Here is a 15,896-nt window from a genome sequence, read left to right as displayed (position 1 = left end):
AGTTGGTGCAATGTTGAGGGCAACCAAGTGATTGTTGTTTGGCATCCCAAGGATGGGGAAAAGGTCCTGAAATTGACCCAGCATTTGCTAAAATAAATTTCAAGACAAAAATCGGCTAGAATAACATGTCACCTTCCAAGCCACGTGTGCATTTTAATGTTAACATTCAAATTTCCATAAAGTTTGTGCATTGTCAAAAGAGCCTAGCTCTGTCACCGTGCCACCGAAACCGGTCATCACATTAAAAGATGCTTTTTTAATCACATTGTCCAGTTTTTTGCGCTCGGCTTTTTTCAAAGTCCTTATTACATTGGTTATTCGTCTGTGGGCATGGTTAACGTCAAAAAGTGCCATTTTTGAGAATGGTTGGGGAGGAGGGTCGAACCGGGGACCTCTCTTGTACTAGGAAACTGCCCTAAACACTCCAATCTCCTCCCTGAAAATAAGATGAACTTCCTGCATCGGGATTTGCACCACCTGGGGCTGTTCGCGAATTGAATTATTAGTTAACCAATTGATCAATCGAGAAGGCTCTGTAAAGTATATAGTGGACTAGCCAAAGAAATGAAACGTCGCTCCGATTGTTATGTCAAAGGGTGCATTGTTGATAATTTTCTTTAGAAGAGGTCAAAGTTGGCAATGAATCTGGCACCTGATCAAATTGAAGCCGATGTCATTAAAGACGGTGTTTGGTCGTCCTATCATATTAAGCGAGAATCTTTTTTAACGCAAGCAGAATTTCCTGGCACAATTTTCCAATGTTGAAATTCACCTTAAGCGGCAAAGTTTAAAACTGCCACCAGCGGTGATTCCCGAGGATGAGGTAACAACTAATTTTTTTCTATCACAGAGCCAGACTATCCCTATTTGGGACGCCCACCATCAGATCAAAGTCTCAGCGAGTCGAGACAATCGTTTGACGCTGGACAACAAAGCCACGGACCCCAATCCTTAACTTGTGCATTTATGAAGACGTAGCCATGTTGTAAGATTGTTCAAAAGTATCAAAATGCATAGCGAAGTAGGTTCGCGAAAAGTCGTATCCCTTCTTCTCTTAATAGTCCATGTGCTAACTGACTAATCGTATTAGCAAGATTTGAGATTTAAATTGAAGCCATACAATATGAAACACGATGCTCGGTTTGAGTTCCATATATGATTTAGTCGTATTCGTGCATACTAACAATAAGTAATTAGTTCACCACTCCGGTACGAGAAAGTGCATCAATCTCCTCATTTACTCGCACTCCAATCTCTCCTGGCAGAGATTCTTTTGTGAGAGATCTCGTTCCACCCGCAATTTGTCCAGTCATCTGGCAATCATCTTCCCGAAAAAGTGAGGCACTTCACACACACACACACACACTCACACGCACTCGCGTACTCACGAGAACCAAATTCACTATGACAACCTAGTTTTGTTATCACTTTCCCACTCTCACCACAAGATGTGCTCATTTAATAGCAGTCTGATATTGGCAAAAAGAATTCTCAATTGCTCGACTGATTTAGCATTAGGGCTAAGCCAATGAATGCCGAGTGGATGACGGAATATGCGACTCTTACGGAATTTTGATTTGAATATGCGCTGGTGTGTTTTTCAAATTATGCGTATTCTAACAGGTTTTAGCTTGATGGCAAGTAGGCGTTTTGGTGAAAACGGAGGTTGGAAGCCTTCAGGTTGTTCTCTTCGCCTCGTAAATCGTCTTCAATGGTCGGATCACCTACTTCTCATCGTCATCACCATCTCGACTGACGAAGACAACAACAACAACATCAACATCAACTACGACGACATCATCATCATCATCATCTTAATATTCAGACCAAGACCATTAGGACGTGGATTGGTTCTCAGGGCAAACTCCCAATTGATGGGCTTTGATGAGACCAGATGAAACAAAACAAGTTCGTTTCCAACCAATTTGCATTCTCATTCAAACGATTCAAACGATTGGTGAACATGTCAACTCTACAGAATCACGATGGGTAATTACAAAATTCAGACACCCCTAGGAGCATTCCTTTATGCTTGTTTTTTTTTGTCTGTCTCATTTGGGATATTTGCATATCAATGGCATATAATGGTTCCTTGAGCGTCTGTTTTTTCTGACCAAGAATTTAAGAACGCCTTCGGAAGGAGACAAGAAACAGAATTACACCCAAAGTTGCCTACTACATGACTTGGATGGAATGAAATGGTGGTGGGTATTTCACGTTTTGAGCCACTGAATTTGTGAATTGAGCAAGGTGTAAGGTTAGCGGAATCCTTGGATGAATTGGCTCTCGAGGATCTCGTTATTTACGTTTGTAGCCATCCAGGCCAGTGACCACATTTTCTTACCAGTTTGTGCCACCTGATAAGAACCTCAGGTGCTCATTTCTAAAGTCTATATAGAACCCGTCTACGTACAATTTATATGCAAGACCATGTCTCATAATGCCGCCCTCGTCAATCATAATTTTGGTGTTACACGTAGACAAAAGCTCCGATGAGGCTAACGCAATTGGATCCCATGACTTTCTTAAGCACTATCTCTTCGATCTTATCAAGGACAATTCATTGCTTGAATTGACATCCGATACTATGGACATCCACGATGAGATCCTGATGTACTACGTACCATCTTAAATGGAGGTATTTTGGGGGACAATGCAACATCCCACAACAATTGCCAAACACAACGAGGGAGGAAGTCGGTCTTCAGTGTTGTGAAAGTGCACCAAAAGTGCTTGACAAAAACGCCTCTTCATTCGGGGTTTGCCTAGCTAGCGCGGTACTCCCATTGTTGTGCGTATCTTTTGCTCCGTCATAAGAAATTAGCCATAGAGAGCTTGACTGGCGCGTCAACTTGAGGAAAATTACTGTGCACTGTCAAACAGTGGCAACCTTAGCTAAATTTGCTTTTCGTCTGCGTCAGAAGGATACCTGAGGGACCTGAGGGAATGAGAAGTCACTGGCATTATAAAAGTATTAGTGGCCGAAAATAGTACCAGAAAATCAAGTAAGTTTAGATATTCCTATTTTTTGGCATGAGTTGATAACCAAGCTGGATTTGAAATAGAGATGAGAACTGAAGATAACCTAAAGCTATGGCAAACGTAGCACATGGGCTTCAATTGTTTAGATTTACATGAGCGTTCCCCTGATTCGTCTTTGTTTGTTTACGACTCAATCTAGGCCTTGGTTGTCAGGAAAATTGTCCTGAAGTTGATTGTTCTGTTTCTAAGTTCAAACATGCGGTTTTATTTATCAACGCCAACTCGTTCGAGACGCCAAGCAAGTTCGGTTATGGTGCGTCTACACGAGAAACATTCTGTCACAAAGTTTGCCTAATTATTTCGGAAATGTTTGGCATTTGACAAACAGTTCATCTCTGAGCCGTCTACACGTAAAACTGCCCGATCAAAACGGTTTGACAAATATTTTGATGTAGATTTCTAATCAGATGACCTTGCAAGTGATCGTATCATTTCCCAATGGGTCTTTCATTCAATATTTATGTAATGCACTGTAAACAATATGATTAGTATAATGGAAAATAGGGAAAACTGAGGAATGAAATTTGAAAAAAACCCACCGATGGGCACTGTCATGATGAGAATGTTTCGCTTTCCAAAAAGGTCCTTTATTTTGCCCATTTCAATCTGTGCGGTCATATGTTGGCTGAAACCGATTACTACTTTAAGGCATGTTTTGCCCCGTTCTATGAACTATACCATAAGCCACCTGATGATTCATTTGTAATTGACAAAAAATGCTTTTCGAAAGGTTTTCGAACTTCATTTTGACTATAAATCCTAACCCAATTGTTTGGAAACGAAAACCCGACCAATTTTCCAACTCATTATAATCGTGAATAAATGGACAACAGTTCTCCAAGAGTATCATAAACTATTTAATAGCCGAGAACGGGTCGAAATATGACAACGATATATAGTTCAAAGGTCATGTCAGAAACGTTAACACAAATATAGTAAGAGCATTAAACATGATAAAGACAATTTGGATATTTATATGCAGTTAACATTACAGATGGCATTGACTAAAAAGAGTTCAATTTTATAGAACCAATAAGGACCAACCCACAAGAACAGACGGCATTTCACAGGGAAGGTGATGGTCATGGGCAGCTTTAAAGTGATGACATGTCAGTGGGTAAGACTCGGTCCGTTGAGATCCGACTGATCTGGCTTTCACGCCTAAAATTGGCGGGCGGGAAATGGACGAAAGAGCAGTCAAAAGTGGCTGGCTGGTCCTGATGCTTGGGTCTCAAGGGTGTACGTAGAGGACCGATCATGGCCGTGTGTGTCCGGCCAAGAACCTCCAGGTATGGGCCGATGATTCCGTTGTCTCTGATGATCTGATCCAACTTGTATCGGATTAATCTTCTTGGGACGAGGTCAAGGAATCCATCCATCCATCCATCCATCCATCGAGCTTTGGGTTGGCTCGCTCAAGTCTTGCTCACAGAAGACGGATGAAAAAGATGGGGCCGGGACCATGGCCGGGGCCGTGTCCATGACCGAGCTGAGCCCGAGGACAGGCCCAGGGTGGGTGGGTTAACTGGGGTCAACACTTTCATTGTCTGGACGTGAGGAGATGAATCCGGATTCCGGAGATAGGTGATATGTTGGTTGGTTGATCGATCGATCATCATTCAATCATTCAATTCTCGACGGGAGATGGAAGTGTGTCTACTGAATTAAAAGGGGATAGGATGACATCTGATGACTTTGAACATGAATTGACAATTCCAGGCCCCTTCATTCTCCAAGTTGGGGTTATCCTGTGTCAAAATGAACAACAATCAATACATTTTTCTTTGTTATAAACCATCATGGATCGAAAGAGTTAAGTTCCATAATTACTGAAAATGGACACCTTTCTTCCAATGGCTGGGAGGACGCTGTCGTCCATGAAATATTTGCTCTTTGGCAAACTAACTTTAAACATGTTCAAATCGAGAAATGTTTGTGAAATGCTTGTGAAATGCCAAACAATGTTTGTCAAATGGCTAATTATTTGCCGAATTATTTGTCGTGTAGACGCACCATTACGGTATGTTTTCCGCGAGTTTTCGCTGAATTGCCGCACCGTACCGATTGTCAGCCCGTTCAAAACACCCTCTGCACATTTCGATCCGAAGAGCGCTAGTTTCAAACTCAACAAGTCGTTCTCGTGATCAGGATGCGGTGCGCTTGTGGGCCGTGGCCACAGGTTGAAATTGGGAGAAAAATCTTGCCTTATCACCTCATTAAGAATGAAGCGAGAGAGTCTCGTTCAGTTATATTTGGGATTCAAATGGGATTGGGTTGGAGCTCGCCGTGATTGCCCATAAATTACTGCAACATATCGCGTACATGTGAGTGTGATTTATTCCTAGTTTGAGTCAAACGTGAGCCAGACGTCAGTCAACCGTCAGTCAATCGTCAGTCATCGTTGCTGAGTCACAATCTACCTCATTATGGAGGATTCCAGGAACGCAGCCTCGTTTTCGTATGGGAATCGCAAGACCAGCCTAAAAGAGTTGCCCTCCTACCGCGAACAAGCCTCACAAGCCCTGAATCGTCAGGATGAACTTCGCAAGCTAAAGGAGAGGCTCTCCTTTAACCGGGATCTACTTAATGCTGATCCGTCCTCGAAACCGTGGCTGCGGAAATCATCGGTTCCCGTTCGAAAACCCTCTGAGCATTTGGAGAGAAGGCACAGAGAGACCACAGATTTTGAATCATCTCAAATGACGGGCACCTACACGGCCACTCCAGCTCAAATTGTGTCCATGACGGAAGAGAGAATCCGCAACTTCTCATCCCGGGGGACCAGCGTTAGTCGTGAAAGTGACGAGATGGTCGACTTTTATTGAGATTCGAAATATTGTTAGGATTCATGCTACAAAAGGGGTTACTTGGGTTCATGATTCATCCATCACAAACTATACTACATGCTAGAATATCAGAATAAATGTCAAGAGCATGCACTCACTCACCAACCAATATCTATCATTGGTGGTCATCTACCATCGTCAGATCTCCCTTGCGTCGAAGTGACAAGAGCCAAATATAGGCAACCAACAACCAATTCGGCCATTTCTGGTCACTGTCAGACGCCTGTCATGAGCATTTAGGCGGTCCAATCATCATGCCAAAATGGAGGGCGAGGGTTCCCTTGAGATGGACATGTGTCCCAATAGGGTGAATACAAAATAGCTGACTTGAAGTCGAGCGTCAAATTCTCCTGCCATCGATCTTCAGTTTGGCAGTCATGTTACGATAAAAACCCTAGCAATTGTGGTAGAGCTGCTCCCCCCTCCACACACACGCACACGTGGTCATTTGTCTTGCTAGTGTTTGGGAGGAGGAGGATTCAAAGTGGCATCAATGTTTGACGTTTTTCATGTGGGAAGTTGACGAACTGACTGAATGGGGACAGCCGGGATCATCAGCGGGAAAGAAGTTTGTCGTTATTTTTTTGTCTTCAGTTTCATAAGAGTACTTCTCAGTGCTTCTCCAATAAAGCTTCGTTTTAAGGCATGCAAGGGAACCTTCTAATCCCTCAACCTTAACAGGCTGCATCCTTGACCTTCAACAGAGAAGGAATACGAAGGCATCCTTCAAAGTATTTCCCCCAAGGGTATTGGGTTCGTCAATCATCGAGCAAGTTTCTCAACAGGCTCAATCAAACTCTCAAGAATTAGCGGATGTGAAGTTCGGGAATTTATTTAGCCCTCATAGAAAACTTTTCCTTCGGGAGAATACAGAGCCCTCATTTCCAGATTCCAGAAAAAGACGCTCTCAAACTTTTCCAGGACTCAGTCAACGGGGTGGTGGTGGTGGGTGGGTTGTTGGTTTGACCTAATGTGGACGGAGCAGTAGGAACAGTAGCAGCACTGGCGGAATATCATTTTAGAAAGACACCATTTCGACGTAGTTAGCATCATCAGTCCTGAGCTTGGGTCCGAAAGGCGCCTTCGCCCTCTAACTTGATCACTTTGTTGTACTGGAGTCGGAAATTTGTTACACTGCATCCATATAAATTGGCAATGAGGGTTAACATGGCACTCTTTTTGATCTCCACTTCGGCTCGAGGCCCCCATCGGATTTCGTAGTTGGGTTGTTCGGGATCTGGACTATCATCCAACTGCAAGTGGAGCAAAAATACGTTCAGATCGCCAACAACCCTTAGGTAGCTTTATTAGCTTATTGAGACGTCGTAAACCGGGTCATCTAGGAGGTAGGAGGAGAGAGTAACTGCAAAGGATTAAGCACTACTTATTCCATCAAATTAACATCGCAGTTTACGGCCCCACCTGGGCCCTAATTATCTCTCCCTTGATCGCGCCTTTTCCGACAACCGAGCCACGTGAAACCGGTCATCAACCTCATTTACGTTGCCAACTAACTATTATTGAAGTCTCGATAAAGAAACACCTGTGTTACACACGATTGGAGGCCTACGGGGCCTACGGGGCCTACTCACAAACTTGAGAGAGAAAAAAAAACGTGTTGCGGCACATAATCGAAGCGAGAGATGGAAGATACACTATTATTATAATTATTAGAAGCGGACTATGTGCGATTGCGTAACCTACTTGGCTCTTCCAGGGCCCACACACAAATGGCCTCGAGAAATGGAGTACAGAATCAATACGTTTTCTGCTTGAGAAACCTGATTTGTTTTGGAAGCCCATAGTAAATGTTGGGATGTCCTTTTGAACAACCCGTTTTACGGAACATCATAGACTATGATATACATTTTCGGGTATTATCTAATACAACAATAAACTAGGGCAAAAACTAGAGTGTAGATAAAGTGGAAATAAAGAACCACAGGTTCTTTACAGGGTGCTGGACAAAAATTGCCCGTTTTTGGGTTTCCGATTAATGCTTGCTTGTAAGGGGAAGAAATGAGAAGATAACATTTGAAGATAGTGTTTAACAGGCTTAAAAATAGTTTTGTTCTTGCCTATGCCTACCCTTGAAAGTATTCTAAGGCTCAAACAAGGCCGAATAATCGCCTCACAAAATGGTTAAAATGCCCTTTAAAGTTTTGGCGCAAATACCCAAACAAGTTTTGCATTTTTCTAGCTCGCAAAATCATAAGAAACAGATTCAGTTTTATTGCTTGATGGAATTCCAGCTCACATAAAGGACTTACATGCCTGAAAACATGATAAAAGTAAAACTTTAAAACACCTATCCAATGATGTCTGAAATCAAACTTAGTTGGCACTTACTTAGAAATTAAGATAATTTACTATTTACTGAGCATACTTTTGATGGTTCTGAAATATCTTTTCTAAAATCCGAATTTTGGAGGGGTTTAAGTAAGATCGTACTGAAATCATGCAAGACAGAGAAATTTATCTTTGACTTTTGTGATATTGAAAATTGCTATTAATAATCTTGGAATTTAAGTTAAGATATACATATTCCGGGCAATTTGGCGCTAAACACAATGAAAATTGGACCATTAATTCGCATACAACTAGACAACTCTATTTTCAGCACATTTAAATGACAAATTGTTATTCACATTTCACATGCTCACCCCTGTCCCCTTTATACTACAAAAAAATTGGCTATTTCGATCGAAGTTTTTTCATCGTTCTTGACCCAGCGTTTAGTGTTCTAAATGGCTGGTCAAGAACCAATTGATAATTGTACAAGACTACGTAACGAAGTCATTACGGACTGTTTTTGAATAAAACAGCAAAAAATTGGCGTTTTGCTTCATTGGTGGTTTGGTGCTGGATCAATTATTTGACAACTTTAATTCAAGAAAAAAATGCTTTTCTGTATTCATGATCAAGACCCAAACAGAAAATAAACACCACTGGAGGTGCATTTTGTCTTTGCAACGGCTGGTAAAGTAAGGCACACAAGAAATGATTCCTCAATTTGCTGAAAACATAGGATGTTTGTTTCCTAATTTTTACAAAGGATTGACAGCAACTGACTAAGACAGCATGAAAAGTGGCTCAAATCTGCAAATCCTATATGATCATGCTAACCATTGCAACTAGTAAGTGATCGCTGATCACGTTGATACTCACCGCACTGATTAAGTGTTTGTGCAAATACCAAGACTTCTAGTAACGATTTTCGTTATTATGAATACAAAATGAACAACTTTTGTAAAATACCCTCTCCAGTTAAATCGTCAAGCAATTGCCAAGCAATGTAATTATGCTTATTCTATGCCCCAAAAATAAATGAAAATATTTAACTGTTTCGAAGCACTTAGAAAAACCTGAATCGAGTTTGCAATATCACTTAAAACTTAAATGTGTCACAATTGTGATGCCATACTTGCCAATTGCACCCTTAATCAAGCTTAATCTTGAAATTTGACAAAATCATATTAACATTGAATAAAAACTACTCGTGTGCGTTGTACTTCTACCTTTTAAAGAAATCTTGGAGAATGCGAAAAATTATCATTTCTTGACATGTCATTGAAAAAGAAAATTACATGTCTCGGCAATAAGTTGAAGTATACTTTTGGCCATTTTTTTGTCATTTAGGTGTAAAACGCAACTTTCAAGTTGTAAAACTGGAGGTCAGGAAGATTTTTTTTAATTGTAAAATATTATTAGTACTCTTATTTATGCACTGAGAAATACTTTCAACAATATCTATTTAGCAGGTGCTTAGGTATTAGCTATTACTAATGCTCGGAAAAAACATTCATGAGGGCCAAATAATCGCTAAAAAAAATTTGTAAATACGAAAAAAAAATTTCACAGGCAAAAAAAGTTCTCCAAAGCAAATATATAAGCCTGTTCAAAAGCAAAAAAATACACATCAAAAGACAAAGTTTCAAAGTGAAACAAAGTTTACAAATGTTTTAATTAATTATCAACGGGTTGAATACATTTCATTATCACGTGTACCTTCAGCTTAGCCACATCACCTCTCTATGATGCTTGGACAAATGTAGACTGTTATAATTTGACCTCGAAAAACAACGTTCAATCTTAAAACTTTTTTACCTTTTTTTTGGCGATTTTGACCGAAAATTTCTAATCTTCTCACGTTTGTAGCCGTTTTTCCCCTTTTACGACTCTTTGGCGACTGTTCCCTGTTGGAACCCTTTTGTTCATTGCCGTGCAGCTTGATTAGATGAAGAATTAAACCATCTGTCGGAAGCTTTAATCTGGGTTTTTTGGTTGAGGGTTTCCCCCCCTTAACTAACAGGTGCAAGGAGTGTAATTCCCTATATGAATAAAATTATGCTGTCTGTAGTTAATACCTCCGAAACTTCATATAAAAACTATCTCGAATGTCAAATTTGAGTTGGCAGACCGAGCTAGTCCTTGAATGTAGGGTTGATCAGGAATGCTATCTAAAAATTTGTCCAAGTCTGACTTGAAATATGCTACCGGATCAACAATGCCTACGTATTCCCTTCGAATATTAGAGGGAAGCGAATTAAACAATGAAGGAACCCGAGAAAGAAGATGAGCATATCCAGTAGAAGATGGGTAATCTTTTTTGAAATGTGCAGTTAGTTATAACAACCGATTTTTGATCTATCTAAGAAACAATGACTCAACAGCCACTTCAATTACTCGTGAAAACTCCAGTCCTTAAAATTTGGTTCAAGCACGCTTGGATACTAACCTTTTTGATCTCCAAATACTGTTGCTTCTGGGCCCAATCCTTGAATATCAGATCGCGAATATTGCCAAAAATGTCGGGCTGGGTGGAAGCGTCCGACACTTTACGGGCCCCGAGCGAGCGTCGAGTGGAGGTGGTGCCCAATTCAGCCGAACTGGCCTCGGACAAACCCAGTTTCTTCAGAAACTGAAAGAGGACGTCATCGCGCAGTACGTCATTGGACATGAAGATGAGGCCCAAGACCACGTGGAGCAAGCCTAGGTGAGCGGTTTCTCGATCTGAGAAGCGCAAGTGCCCACCCTCCACCTGAGCGGGATCCTCGCCCACCTTGTTGACCACGAAAAAGGTGCCCTTTTTCGGCCCATGCTCGAGTAGGGCCAAGCCAAAAACGGCCAACAACTGGGCTTGCGCGCCGCGCCACACCTCCTCCTGGAAGGCACGGGGCTTGCCGTTCAGATGGACGGCTTGAAACACGGCACTTTTCTTGAGAGGCGCGCGCTTGCCCTCTTGCGTCAACACGTAGAAAACCACATCGGCCACCATCTTGGCGCGGTCCTCCTCGTTTAACGTGAACGACGTAGACGACGTGGACAACAAATGGCCGGCACTGGCTCCGGCACTGGCTCCGGCACTGGCTCCGGCACTGGCTCCGGCCTCGGCGTTTCGAGCCCGTCCTGGGCTAGGGGTGGATCTGAGGGCGGGCCGAGTGCGAGTCATGGGAGGAGCGCGCCGAGCGTGCGTCTCGGAGGCATGCTCGGCGGGTTCCGAGCCAGATTCGTCGGCCTCCGAATCGGCGACCTCATCTGACGCGGAAGACGACGACGAGGCTTCAGCCAATGTGACCGTGCCTCGCCCTCCGGTTCGGTGAATGCGGGCTCGTGGGCCCGAACGCGCTTGCGACATGAGTGATTAGCTTTGGCCCGCTCTAATGGCCCGCCCGAAATTAGGGATGGTCACTAATCTAAAAAGAGCACACATTGACATGGGTTTCTCTGCTCCTGCCTGGTTTGCAGTTCCGCAACCGAATTCAGTAGACACTAAAGTAATGTCAACAAATGTGAGCTTGTCTGTGATTCTGTGATTAGACCGCTCGCTTCTATAGAGTCCTTCATGGTAACCAAAGGACTATACTCAGAGATTCTGCGGCAGATGACATCAAGAGACAAGGTTATTGGTGCCACTTTGGATATTCATTTACGTCTTGCCGAAGCTTGAGAGATAACAAGACTTTGACACCGGATTATTGGACAACATCAAACATCAATATTACACAAAAAAATACATTATGTTTTAAACCTTACCTGACCTAACCTGACCTACCCTAACCTGGGGGTGCTTAGGCAGCCTGGTTACAAAAGCCTGGGGGGCGCCAAGTCCAAGGCAGTGGTCACAGAGCAACATGCAATGACAAAAATGGCAAGACTGACATTATTTTTTGATGTCAGCTGAAGCAGAATCTCTGTGTAATGTCATTCGGTTACCATTAAGGACTATAGGTCACCTCAAGGTCCTAAAATATAGGTAAAGGCACCTCTGAAAGTAAACAAACAGAGAGGGGGGAGGGGGACGTCATAGCGGATAGAAGAAGGGAAGAGCACGGAAAGAAAACATCACCTTGAAAACGGGTCTGATCAAATAAGAACCCATATTGGGCGTAGTTGACCCAATGATGGATAGAAGCACAATATTGCCATTCACCCTGGAGGCTACCATATTCACTATTTCTCTTTCTTTTAATGATTTAGATGTTAAAAGTTACACCAAACAAAGGATACCCCAACTGGAATTATCAATGAAATCACAAATAATAGCCTTTAATTCACAACTAAGATTAAATTGTCCAAATAAGGCGGAATTTGGCAGAATGTGATCCTCAAATTGACGGACGACTTTTTGATATCCTGGCAACCCTGGGCAAGACCGTCTTAAGTACATACATTCAAGTCCAACTTGAAGATTTGTCACAGCATGGTGCATGGTTTGTGAAACTGACCAATATGTATGGCTTGTAATAAGGTCAGCCAAAATTTATCTGTCAAGTATCTGAAACTTTTTTTTTATTCATTTGTATGGCCAAGTAATCTTGACCATAACAAAAGTTCTAACCATTGCTTTGGCAAGATAATGGATGTATTGATATATTTTTGAATTTAGTAGCGGGCTCTTGCTCCTGGAGCTTAGGTATTTGCCGGGGCTCTGTAATGATTGCCTAAAATAAGTATTTGGCTTGATAAAATAATGGAGCGCATTCTGATGGCTCCATTTGACGCAGAAACATATTGGTCAGTATTGCCAAAGTGTTTTATTATAAACAAACAAAAAAATTCTTTGTTTCATCATTTATAGGGTATGTCAAGTGAAGGAAATTCTAGAAAAAGTGTGATCCGGCACCTTGATTTTGGGCATTTTGGGAGGGAGAAGTAAGACAAACATCACATCCAACTCACACCATCCACCCATTGAATTTTCAATAATCAAATGATAGTGAGTGAGCTGTGTTACAAAACCCAACAAAATGAACCTGTTTGGTGAACGCACAATCCAATTGGCTCAATACCACAATGCTGTTTGCTTAGACAGTAGGTAAAAAAAACAAATGTCACAATTCAATGCATGCACAATGTGAGACATGTTATCTTTGGTTTCACTCAATGGCATGACCTCAGTTGTTCATGAACTTGTTCACTTGAAAAGCCCTATTCTATGAAATATGCCATAAATGGCAAAAATACCAATAAATTTGAACATGAACTTATTACGGCACCTAAAAAATTACTTGTCAATGTTTTTCGTAGTTCAGAGTGACGAAATTACATCTCTTCAGTTCCTAGGTTGAGAGTTTGAGTGAGGACTGTGTGTGTGTGTTGGTTCCAGTTTCAACATTGAAAACAATCCATTAGGAGTTTCAGTAGTTTTCCCAAATGTTTGCTTGATGTTTCTGTTGGAGAGACTGTTCAGCAACATTGGAATATGTCTTAAATACTCATTTCCATTTGATAAAATTAAGTAAAAAAATAAGTGTGTTCTTGAAGGGTTAGTTTTCACGCTTAAGTTACTCCTCAGGCATCATTTAGTGCCATCAAAGCAACAGCAGGTTCAAATTATGCATTATTCAATAGAAAACATAAAAAAGTGGCCTGCACAGCACTGTTTAACCATAGAGGAAGTAACTCCTAGAGAGTGGGATGAGAGCTAGCAGGCGGACTAGTTTTCAGAGCTAATAGTTGTCTCAATTTGTCTTTGATGTCTGTAAGGTATCTGCTTGCATAATTCAATGTGAAGTGTTGGCTCCACTTCAATTTTTCTCCAATGAGGTTCACAGCCTTGTGCTTTCATTGTTTCAAGCATTTGATTGTTTAAACGCTCCTAATGTCAGTAACATTTCATCAAATCAAATGATTCTCAGACTTGACATCAATTTTCTCTGACATTAATTTTGTCCATCTTGTCTCTTGCCAATCCCTTTGGGCAAAAGGTAAACTGGTGACACAAAACAAGGGTACAGGAAGAAAAAGCAATCCCATTTCCCCGTTTCCAAGCCAAGTAACCTGTTCTAAAGTGTTTTCAAAATTAAGGACTGTCATCAATTTGATGGCTTTTTCAAATCTTACCATCATTTTTTTTTGAAGGGTAGGCTCAAATTTTCGAACTGTGCTAAACATAATCGCCTTGCGCTACACAAAATATGCTTTATGTTCTGCACTTCAGAGGGCGCTTTGTCACTCAGCCTTGACCAAATAAAGGGCTGATTGGGTCAATTCCTTTTTATTACATTATAATTGTAAAAATGGGCCTTGTGACGGTTCAAGTAAAGGCCCTTATTGAAGACATAAGGAGAAAAAATGTGACTATTTTGACAAAATTTTTCACAAGGGTGTAGTTGGCAAAATAGACATGCAATTAGGAAAGTGAGAAACGATTAAAGAGTAATTAAACTCAAAAATGAACTTAATACTTATACAATTATGATTCAACTATTCATTTTTAGATATCAAAAGCCTTTGCATACAAAATTGAGGTAAAACAAGACGGCATCTTAATAGAAGCTTACATTTCTGTCTTTGCATCATTGGAATTGCATGTTACAAGTCATGGTGCTAAAAAATTAGCTTATCAATATTGTGAATGCTACTCTTAAAATGGTAATCCTGGTTAATGTACCCTGTGTTGGGTTTAATCCTTAGCATTCATATCATTAAAATAAGGGGAAATAGTGAGTGGTGTTATCTCAAGGGTGAATTGCATATTGTGCTTGTACCTATCTGATACATCGGACCCACTGCCTACCAACAAATGATTAGAAATAAAACAATGGATTGCCAGTAAAACAATGGTACTTTGAATGTGAATGAACCTATTTATTACAATAGACATATGATTAGAAATAAAACTATGGATTTAATATTTAGAATTGATAGTCTTACCCTCAGCCTTGTAGGGGATCATTGGGCCAACTAACTGCCTTGATGATTGACGACTTATAGAATAGAGTGGAGAACGCGCTTGTTGGTTCATGCTAATCATTTGTTGGTAAGCAGTTGGTCGGAAGTATCATCATCATTGGGTCAACCACGCCCCGTAGGGGTTCGCAATAGGGGTTCTTATTTGAACTAAACCCGTCTTAGGGAGATGCTCTTCCACAGATCATATAACAACTAGATGTCGCATTGGCCCCACCTCAGTGCAGAGGAAAATGGATTTTGTGTCAACAGCTCTGTACACCAAAAAAGAGTAGGGAGACTACTAGTGATGGGATCAAACAAATTTGCAAAATCAGGATCGCCAGAAAGCTAGGAAAGTCAAAGCACGGGCCTTTTCTAACGTATCATAGAATATTAGGCTTGACCAAAAAGGTGACCCTGGTTTGATCGGAGAAACATCAGGGTTACTTTTTGTGATTAACTAACGAGTTTTCGATTTTCCTCAAGTAATGCACTATGCCATTGAAAATGTAAATTGGTAGCCCTACTTGCAACCTCCGGTGATTTTTTGTTTGATCCCCATCAGTAGAGACTACCTTATCAATACTAATGACCTACAATTGCTGGGTCTTCAATGAACGCAATCAGTAACAAACTCACTCAGAATCCAACCACGCTGGCTGAGGAACAAGCATTAGTCACTGTACACCAAAATTTATTTACCAGCTGATAAAGGTAAGTGTTCGCATTTTCCTCGCGCTATACGAGGTCTAGTCATTGTGCATGTGTGGTCTGTGTGCTTTTCCCTTCTACTATCCGCTATGACGTCACCCTTCCTTTGTTTATATTCTC

At 41.3% G+C, this 15,896-nt stretch overlaps 1 protein-coding gene across 1 annotated transcript; it reads right to left on the bottom strand.

Moving 5' to 3' along the window:
* Window positions 1-6,694: 6,694 nt before the first annotated feature.
* On the bottom strand, window positions 6,695-11,743 carry LOC131885276 (non-structural maintenance of chromosomes element 3 homolog). The gene is made up of 2 exons (XM_059233293.1): window positions 10,627-11,743; window positions 6,695-7,141 (listed from the first exon to the last, which is right to left on the bottom strand). The coding sequence occupies exons 1-2, from the start codon at window positions 11,524-11,526 to the stop codon at window positions 6,941-6,943; spliced, it is 1,101 nt and encodes a 366-aa protein (XP_059089276.1). The 5' UTR covers window positions 11,527-11,743; the 3' UTR covers window positions 6,695-6,940.
* Window positions 11,744-15,896: the final 4,153 nt, after the last annotated feature.

This window comes from Tigriopus californicus, chromosome 1 (assembly GCF_007210705.1).
Source record: "Tigriopus californicus strain San Diego chromosome 1, Tcal_SD_v2.1, whole genome shotgun sequence".
NCBI lineage: Eukaryota > Metazoa > Arthropoda > Copepoda > Harpacticoida > Harpacticidae > Tigriopus > Tigriopus californicus.
The sequence above is the reverse complement of the archived record's forward strand: the minus strand, read 5'-3'. Positions and strand labels throughout refer to the sequence as shown.

Bases quoted from the DNA above. Each gene is read 5' to 3' on its own strand.
- LOC131885276 (XM_059233293.1), bottom strand. From the start codon at position 11,526: ATGTCGCAAGCGCGTTCGGGCCCACGAGCCCGCATTCACCGAACCGGA. The intron at 7,142-10,626 runs GTTAGTATCCAA...CTCCACTTGCAG, and splicing joins AGTATTTGGAGATCAAAAAG to TTGGATGATAGTCCAGATCC.